Here is a 10,272-nt window from a genome sequence, read left to right as displayed (position 1 = left end):
AGAGCTCGACTCGGGGAGCATTGTGGAGAAGGTCACTCGGCAAGACCGCTTCAGCTCCGTAGACCAAGAAGAATGGAGTTCTTCCAGTCGACCGGTTGGGCATGGTCCTTAACCCCCAAAGCATCGAGGGAAGTTCGTCGACCCATGCGCCAGCCGCATGCTTAAGATCACGCATCAAACGGGGTTTCAACCCTTTGAGAATCAAACCGTTGGCTCGTTCTGCCTGTCCATTCGACTGTGGATGAGCGACTGAAGCATAGTCGACTCGTGTGCCTTGAGACGTGCAGAAAGCTCTGAATTCTTCGGAATCGAAGTTTGACCCGTTGTCAGTGATGATGCTGTGCTGGACTCCATATCTGAATATCAATTCTCTGATGAAGCTGACAGCAGTACCGGCATCGAGGTTCTTGATGGGTTTAGCTTCGATCTACTTGGTGAACTTGTCGACTGCTACCAGCACATGGGTAAAACCGCTTCTGCCTGTTCTCAAAGGACCGACCATATCCAAACCCCATACTGCAAAGGGCTAGACGAGTGGTATAGTCTTCAAAGCTGACGCAGGCTTGTGTGACATATTGGAGTAAAATTGACATCCCTCGCACTTGTCGACTATCTCCTTCGCCATTTCATTCGCTCTTGGCCAATAAAATCCGGCTCGGTATGCTTTGGCCACGATGGTCCGAGAGGACGCATGATGGCCATAGGTCCCTGAGTGGATGTCATCAAGGATTATTCGACCTTCCTCCGGTGTTATGCATTTCTGACCAACTCCAGTCGCGCTTCCTCTGTACAGCTGTCCCCTTATCACGGTAAAGGCCTTAGATCGGCGGACGATCTGTCGAGCCTCTTCTTCGTCCTCCGGGAATTCTTTCCTTAAGATATACGCGATGTATGGTACTGTCCAATCGGGAGTGATCACTAAAACTTCCATGATCAGGTCGACCACTGCTGGGACTTCAACCTCAGTCGGATTCGTAACACTCTTAGGTTGCGGAGCTTCGTCGGTAAAAGGATCTTCCACGACTGACGGAGTGTGGATATGTTCCAAGAACACATCACTGGGGATGGCTTCTCTCTTGGATCCTATCTTTGCCAAATCATCAGCTGCTTGATTTTTCAGTCGGGGTATGTGGTGGAGCTCTAACCCTTCGAACTTCTTTTCGAGCTTCCTCACTGCATTGCAGTATCCAGTCATGGCTGGGCTTCTAACGTCCTATTCCTTCATCACCTGATTGACCACCAAATCTGAGTCGCCATAGACCATAAGGCGACGGACGCCCAGTGAAATGGCCATGCGCAACCCATACAAGAGTGCTTCATATTCTGCTTCATTGTTGGAGGAACCAAAGTGGATTTGGAGCACATATCTGAGTTTATCTCCTCGGGGGGAAACCAAAACAACCCCAGCACCAGAACCATTTAACATCTTAGATCCATCAAAGAACATGGTCCAATGCTCCGAGTGAACTTGAGTCGGCTGCTGTTGCTCAATCCACTCGGCAAGGAAATCTGCTATAGCCTGGGACTTAATGGCTTTCTTTGCCTCGAATTTGACATCAAGGGGAAGGAGTTCAATCGCCCATTTAGCCACTCGACCAGTTGCATCTCTGTTGTGCAGAATCTCTGACAATGGTGCGTCGCTGATGACTGTAATGTCATGATCAGAGAAATAGTGAGCAACCTTCTTCATGGTCATGTAGATCCCATATACAAGCTTCTGATAATGAGGATATCTTTGCTTCGATGGGGTCAAAACATCAGAGAGAAAATACACTGGGCGCTGAACTTTGAAGGCTTTCCCTTCTTCTTCCCGCTCGACCGTAAGTACTGTACTGAGGACTTGTCCTGTGGCTGCAATATAAAGCAACAGAGGTTCTTTGCTGATTGGAGCAGCAAGCACCGGCTGGGTGGAGAGCAGAGTTTTTTAACTCGGCAAACGCTGCATCAGCTTCTGGAGTCCACTCGAACTTGTCTGCCTTCTTCATCAGTCGGTAAAAGGTCAATGCCTTTTCACCGAGGCGAGAGATGAATCGACTTAACGCGGCCAAGCATCCAGTAAGCTTCTGGACGTCGTGCACACGCACAGGGCGTTTCATTCGGAGTATGGTGCCAACTTTTTCTGGGTTAGCATCGATTCCTCGTTCTGAAACGAGAAAACCGAGTAACTTTCCGCCAGGTACTCTGAATGTGCACTTCGATGGATTGAGCTTGATATCATACCTTCTGAGATTGGCAAATGTTTCAGCTAGGTCAGTCAATAGGTCGGAATCCTTTCGCAACTTGACCACGATATCATCCATGTACGCTTCCACATTCCGACTGATTTGAGTGAGTAAACACTTTTGAATCATTCTCATGAACGTGGCTCCGGCATTCTTGAGGCCGAATGGCATGGTGATATAGCAGAAGCACCCGAATGGAGTGATGAAAGCTGTTTTGATTTCGTCAGGTCCATACAGACGGATCTGATGATACCCGGAATAAGTGTCTAAAAAGACAATCTCTCGCACCCTGCGGTCGAGTCGACAATTTGGTCGATGCGAGGGAGAGGAAAATGATCTTTTGGGCAGGCCCGATTGATATGTTTGAAATCAATGCACATGCGAAGTGAGTTGTCCTTCTTGGGAACCATGATGACATTGGCGAGCCACTCGGAGTGGTATATCTCTCAGATAAACTCTGCTGCAAGGAGTCGAGCCACCTCCTCGCCAATGGCTTTTTTCTTCTGAACGGCGGACCGTCGAAGATGTTCTTTAACAGGTTTCGCTTTTGAGTCGACTCTAAGGCGATGCTCAGCCAGCCCCCTGGGAACACCCGGCATGTCAGCTGGCTTCCATGCAAAGATGTCCCAGTTCTCACGGAGGAACTGGATGATCGCTTCTTCCTATTTAGAGTCGAGTGTTGTGGAAATATGGGTCGGAGCTGCATTGGGGTCAGTCGGGTGGATATGAACTGGCTTCGTCTCCCCAGACGACTGAAATGCTGACTCTGTGGCGGGCTTCTTGGCCCGCAGCAAATCACTCGGATCTGCATTCTTCTTGTATTCCTCCAGCTCTACCACTGTTATCTGGTCATCCGCAATCTTTGAGCCTTTCTGGAAACACTCTTCTGCCTTCTTCCGGCTGCCAGTGATAGTGATCACGCCTTTGGGGGCAGGCATCTTTAATTTGAGGTACACATCACATGGTCGAGCCATGAAGTGGGCATAGGCTGGTCTTCCCAAAATAGCGTGGTAGGCGCTTCGGAAATCCACGACTTCAAATGTCAGCTTCTCTTTGCGGAAATGCTTCGAGTCGCCGAACACTACATCCAGAGCTATTTGGCCGAGTGACTCAGCCTTCTTTCCAGGGATGACTCCGTGAAAACTCATGTTGCTGGAACTGAGCCTGGACATCGAAATGCCCATTCCCTTGAGCGTGTCTGCATACAGTATATTCAATCCACTGCCGCCATCCATCAATACCTTCGTCAGTCGAGTGCCTTCGACGACTGGGTCGACCACCAGCGCTTGCCTCCCAGGGGTGGCAATGTGAGTAGGGTGATTAGACTGGTCGAAAGTAAGGGAGTTTGCGACCATCTCAGATAGCTTGGCGTCACCGGGGCGACCATATTGACCTCACGGTTGATCACTTTCAGTCGACTTTTACTCTCTACATCAACAAAAATCATCAGAGTGGAGTTGACATGAGGGTACTCTCCATCACTGTCTTCCTTGTCCTCGGCCTTGTCCGACTCCTTCTCTTTGTCCTTCGGCTGTTTTTCTTGAAACTGCTGGATTAAGAGCCGGCACTGGCGAGTGGTATGCTTTGGGTAGATGAAGTTACCCTCTTCGTCTTTCTTTGTGTGTATATGACACGGTAAATCCATCACGTCATTACCTTCCTTATCCTTTACCTTCTTGGGGTTCCAAGATCCTTTGGGCTTCCCTTTGAATTTGCCCTGAGTCACGGCCAGAGCCTCTCCAGGAGCACCTGGCTCGGCTTTCCACTTCTGCTTCCGACTGGAGTTTCCTTTCTCCGACTGACTCGGCTTGTACTTACCTCTCCGGAGTTGGTCCTCTTCTTCACCATTGGCGTACTTGGTGGCTATTTCCATCATCCGACTCAGGGTCATATCTCCAGTTCGACCAAACTTCAGGCTCAACTCTCTGTTCTTGACACCATCCTTGAAGGCGTAGACCGCTTGATGGTCCGACACATTCTCCACAGTATGATGCAAAGTGATCCATCTCTGGATGTAATCTCTCAGTGTTTCACTCGACTTTTGTACGCAAACTTGCAGCCCTGTCAATCCGGCCGGTCGCTTGCAAGTTCCCTCGAACGTCCTGACGAACACTCGGGAAAGATCTTCCCAGGTGTAAATGCTTCTAGGAGCTAACTGATTCAACCAAGCCCTGGCCAAACCCTCTAGCATAAGTGGTAAATGCTTCATGGCCACCTCATCATTACCGTCACCAATCTGAACAGCCACTCGGTAGTCTTCAAGCCAAGTTTCAGGCTTAGACTCTCCGGTGAACTTACTTACTCCAGTCGCCAATCTGAAGTTGCGGCTCTGATGGCTCTACTAAAGCATTCTGGACCTGAAACATGGACTCGGCTGCTTGTGGGCACATCTCTGTCATGGCCACCTCTGTGAGCTCTGTTTCGGTCGACCAAACCTTGCACGATGACGGATCTCGCGTCAAAGCCTGGCTCCCTGGGGTCGACTGGAGCTCTCCGCCCAACACCGAGCTGGCGCCTGTCATCTTGCTGCCGATGGGCGTTAGACCCACTTCTCGGGGGAGGAGTGGGCGCTCGACGCCTATCATCATGATCAAAGCGATCATCATAGTGGTCCCGCCGGCCTTCACGTCCAACTCGCCTCGGAGGCGACCTTGGGCTGTGAACCGACTGAACAGTATTCGCAGCGACGGATCGACTGTGAATCCTGTTGCGCAACTGTGACACAACTGAATTCTGATCTCCTGCCGCCCGGAGCAAATCTCTGATCTGCATCAACCCTCTTCCAGCCTCCGACTGAGAGGGCTGAATTGACTCCGCTATACGGGCTGCAGCTGCCAAATTTTGAATCGGGGTTCGATATACCTGAGTCGGTTGCGGAAAGAGCTGACGTCGGCGGGAGTCGGGTACTCGCTGACGCGCACGCTCGTCGAGTGCTCGCTGGAGGTTTTCCAGACGAGTGCGTTCAGCCAAGTTGGCCAAACGCCCCTCTTCCAGGGCACGAGCCTCAAGAGTTTCTCCTGCAATGGGAGTATGCAGGGCATCCATGTTCCGGCGGCGAAGTTCTTCCCTTTGCTGAGAAGTGAGTGGCTCGGGCTGATACTCTTCGTGGGCCTGAGCGGGGTCGCCCCAATCGTCCATCCCGTCATTGGGGGGGAAACCGGGAGGGCTACGAGGCCCGTTGACCATCAGGACCTCCGCCGCTGGATCACTGCTATCGCACTCGGATGCAGTCTCTACGGAGCCAGTCGACAGGTCGAACAGGCCGTAGAGAGATTCGTCGGGCTCAATTGCCGCGACTTGGGTGCTGGCTGATTGGCGATCCACTGCGTGTCTCACCCATTGCTGGAGCCTCGACCGACCGGAGCGCTTGCGCTGGCGGGAGACAGGGAGGGAAGACAACACAGGAGTCGACCGGTAAGGAGTCGACGGCTGCCACAGCAGGACGCCGTGGACACACGCCCGAAAGTGCGTCGCCCCGCGGACGGGGAGCGCGTCGATGTCGAGTGGTGCCTCCTGGAGCCAAGCGGAGTCGTCGGCGATGAAGGCGAGCGCACCGAGACGGATCTCGCGGCCCTCGATCAGAGCTCCACCGGAAACCATGATGAAGGCAATCGGACAAATTGCAACTTCTCCAAAAAGTCGCTAAGACACCTGCCCCACGGTGGGCGCCAACTGCCGTGGTTCTAAGTCTGACAGTAGAATGGGGGGTAGGTATGGAGAGGCAAGATCCTAGCTATGGAGTAGTTGTACACACGAGTGTTTAACGAGTTCAGGCCCTTCTCTGAGGAAGTAATAGCCCTACGTCTCGGAGCCCGGAGGCGGTCGACTGGTTTATGTGTATATAAGTTACAGGGGTGCGAACCCTTCTACCGGTGGAGGGGGTGGCTTATATAGAGGACGCCAGGACCCCAGCCAACCCACGTAGCAGAGGGTTAAAGTACATTAAGGCCGGGCGTTACTGGTAACGCCCTACATAAAGTGTCATCATGACCATTAAGACTACTTAATTACAGACCGTTTGGATACAGAGTAGATCCCGAACTCCTGGTGGTCGAGTGAGTCTTTATGGTCGAGTGTCTTTAGGTTTGTCGAGTGTCTTCTAGCCGGTCCAGTGGAGTCTCTCTTGGTCGACTGAAAGGTAGCTTCGTCTAAGGATGTCCTTGGGTATGGTATTCTGGATAGGTCCATGACCCTACCCTGGGTACATAACATCATCACTAGGGGCGTACATGGCGACATCGACGATGATGGACTCACATGCTATAGTTCGTGGCTTAGGGGGTGAGTGTTGGGCATAAGCCACGACAATCGCGTCGGGCGTGCGTGTGTGCGCGCGGGGGACACGTCAGGTGCGTGGCGTGCGTGCGTGTGTGAGTGTCTGGCCATTGTCTGGCCAGAGTCTGACCCATATCCGACATGTGTCCGGGGCAGGACTGGGTTGAGTGTTTAGACTAGGGTAGGGGCGCGCGCTGTGTGTGCATGCGTGGCGCCGGACCAGGTGTAGCCGTTGGCGCACAGGTCAGGGTGACCGAGTCGGGGCCGTTGCGGGCTCGCCGCGTCCTGGGCGCGATCGTGCGCAGAGTGGACGCGGCCAGAGCGGGCCGGACCGTGCGCTCGGGCGGGTGTAGACGTGGGGTTCATGCCCAGCGTCTGCCCCGGGTATAAAACCCGCGAGGGGCGCGTTGTAATGGCTGTGGTGTCGAGTATGAGCTCGTGGAATTGGCGACGCTGCGCCGGAAAAACCACCGTGCCCCCTGTGTCCTTCTTCCTCCTCTGATCTTCTTCTTCCTTTTGTCATTCGAGTGCAGCAGAGGGAGAGAGAGTGAGTACTACTGTGAGAGAGAGAGAGAGCTAGGGCAAGGAGCGGCAACAACACACGCGCCCTGATTTCTTCCTTGTCGGCACATTCCCTTAGCTACCGCATCGTCTTATGTTGGTGGATTTCATGAAAACTCTGTTGGATAATATATAATTTGCTTATACTAGTGCTGTAGTTCAAAAAGATAGATTGCATGGAGTATTTTATAATAACTTCTGGAAAGAACAGGTTGATAATACTCCTTGCAAGATGTTAACTAGTCTTGCTAAGATCATGTGAGAAGTTCCTCCTCTCCATCGTCATGGCATATGTGGCAGCTCTCCTTTTGGTTGGGCACTTCGTCCACTAAGCTCGCCGCTTCTTCCTCAAAATACTCAACCACTTCGAGAGACATCTGACCAAGTAAATACCAGATTGACGTGATGATAACGTACAGGGGCTGCTACATATAGCAGATGTATTAGGTGGATTCATGTGTGGATCGACGCGCCTCGCTTTCTTCCTTGTTCGCACACAATATGCCGCGTCATCTTATGTTGCTGGATTTCATGACAAATTTACAGGTAAATATATAATTTTATAGTTTGAAAAGCTCGATTGCACACGATATTCTATATCAACTTCTGGAAAGAACAGGAGTAGTAGTCACTTTATATCTCTTAAGAAGTCATGCATGCACCCATATGAATCAAGCCCACCCATATAGTAGTAGTCATTTTATATCTCTAGGTAGAAAACGATTGATGGCCTTACATGACTTGGCTTTTCTCAAACTGCTCTTTGACTAACTTTGTGCATGCGCACCAGACCACCAGTTCAGACTCTGACCAAGTATGTGATACTGTATCTAATTATACTAGTGGAACTTCATTTGTTTATCTTGTCAGTGTTTCTAATCTTCAAAATATTTTCCTAAATGGTGATGGGCGTGGTGACTTTTCCTGGAACCAGCACTGCATGCATTGTGGCGACTCAGGAGAGAGTTTCACATTGCTTCTTAGAAGGGAAAACGTGTCTTAAAGGGAACCTGTAAAGTTATGGAAAATAGTTTAATCAGCAGCGGGAGACCATTTCAATCTGTTGATCGGTTGCACTTGACATTGTCTATTGCTCACAAGTTCTGAGCCTATATAAACACATGCATCCCCTGCATGTTCAAACCATCGCCACTCAGGCCACAAACAGAAATAGGAAGACGAGAGAACAGAAGAGCCAAAGACACTAAAACGAAATGGCATCCTCCTCTTCCTTTCTCCTCCTTGCTACACTTCTTGCGGTAGTCTCATGGCAGGCCAATGCTTCTGATCCTAGCCCACTCCAGGACTTTTGTGTTGCCGACATGAATTCACCAGGTACTTTCCGTTTTGTTATCATGTTTTCACCAAATACATATGTTGAAATCAATTTCTGGAAATTATATGCAAGTCAATACAACTTTGTAAAATCTGAGCTTACATGTACGTCTCTTGTGCCCCCAGTCCGTGTCAATGGGCTTGTTTGCAAGAACCCGATGGAGGTCAACGCAGACGACTTCTTCAAGGCGGCCAACCTCGACAAGCCTAGGATGCCTAATAAGGTTGGATCCAACGTCACTTTGATAAACGTCATGCAGATTGCTGGACTCAACACCCTCGGCATCTCAATTGCACGCATCGACTATGCTCCATTGGGTCAAAACCCACCACATACGCACCCTCGCGCCACTGAGATCCTCACGGTGCTTGAGGGAACATTGTACGTAGGCTTTGTGACATCCAACCAGCCCGCCCCAAACAAAAACAAGTTCCTCTCCAAGGTGCTCAACAAAGGTGATGTGTTTGTCTTCCCCGTGGGGCTCATCCACTTCCAATTCAACCCCAACCCCCACCAGCCCGCTGTTGCAATTGCCGCGCTAAGTAGCCAGAACCCAGGGGCTATCACAATTGCCAATGCTGTGTTTGGGTCAGACCCACCAATATCAGATGATGTTCTTGCCAAGGCATTTCAGGTGGAAAAGAAAACAATAGACTATCTCCAGGCTCAATTCTGGGAGAACAACCACTACTAAGTCAGAGCTTTGTTAATTACCAGGAAGGCCAGTGCACAAGTGAAGGACATGGTTGAGTTCCTAGATATGCATCGTAATCTATAAAATAAATGGAGCATATGTCATGCCATTGTGTGTCTGTAATCAGTGAATGTATTTCTACCTTCTGAATAATTGACGATATTGTATTTATCGCACTAATATGATCTCATTTGCTTCTTTTGGAATCTGATGTGTCGTATTAATCTATCATAACAAATAAAATTATGGGTTCATTTCCCCTTGTTCCGAAATAACAGATTATTATATGATAATTAAATATATGTTTGATGCTGGGGTGAATACCCAGGATTATCTTGCAATACATGTGAAGTATGCCACGGTTGGAACCCGGTTGTGCTCATGATTGATATGTGAATGTTGAATTTGCAAAAGTTGCTTCCTGGAGTCGTTGTTGAGGTATCTCGCTTTCTGGTGCATGTAATAAGTAAGTTACAGTCCCTTTGCTATCTAACTTGCTTTAGTTGTTGTTAGCTCGATTTTCCAGCATGTTTTATTTTAGCTTCCTTTTGGTTCAAAACACTTGTATGTTTGATTGACGTTTTTTAATGGAAATCGATGAGGTGGCTTGTTGTATCAAAAACCATTGGATTTTATTTGTCTTATGTTATGTACTATAAGATTTTTGCTAAGTTTTAGAAATTGGCACACCGGGGACCAGGTTCAAAAATCAGCTCCAACATATATGGTAAACATGCATAAATATACAAAATAAGTGATTATTAATGAACCCCCAAAAATGATTATTATCTTAATTGTTTCTTCTTAACAAGCTGGTGATAGAAGCATTTTATCTCAAAACAAAATTTTGCCCTCTTTATAAAGGAAGCTACAAAGCCGAACGATACATGGTGTTGAGAAAATCCTCATACAAGATGATCTAAGAAAAGCACAGCAAAACAAGCCAAACATGCTAACAAGCACAGAAAGTGCAGAGATGCCTCGAGCATGCCGGCGAGAAGAAGCAAAGGAGAGGTCGGACCAGCTTGATACCCAACCAGGACCGCCACCAACACCAAACCACACGCCACCTAGGAGAACCCACTGGACTTTGTTTACCGTAACGACCCAACTACCGCCGGAGAGGACCCTCTGCCCTCTTGCTCTGAATCGAGAAGCGCCATCCACATCGGCAAGCAGACAGG

General features: G+C 49.5%; 1 protein-coding gene across 1 annotated transcript; it reads left to right on the top strand.

Annotated features, from left to right (window-relative positions):
* The first annotated feature begins 8,208 nt into the window (after window positions 1–8,208).
* Window positions 8,209–9,264, top strand: LOC123093970 (germin-like protein 8-11). The gene is made up of 2 exons (XM_044516033.1): window positions 8,209–8,393; window positions 8,520–9,264. The coding sequence occupies exons 1-2, from the start codon at window positions 8,273–8,275 to the stop codon at window positions 9,086–9,088; spliced, it is 690 nt and encodes a 229-aa protein (XP_044371968.1). The 5' UTR covers window positions 8,209–8,272; the 3' UTR covers window positions 9,089–9,264.
* The last annotated feature ends 1,008 nt before the right edge of the window (window positions 9,265–10,272 follow it).

This window comes from Triticum aestivum, chromosome 4B (genome assembly GCF_018294505.1).
Source record: "Triticum aestivum cultivar Chinese Spring chromosome 4B, IWGSC CS RefSeq v2.1, whole genome shotgun sequence".
NCBI classification, from domain to species: domain Eukaryota; kingdom Viridiplantae; phylum Streptophyta; class Magnoliopsida; order Poales; family Poaceae; genus Triticum; species Triticum aestivum.
Note: the sequence above shows the minus strand (reverse complement) of the source record. Positions and strands in the feature narration are given on the sequence as shown.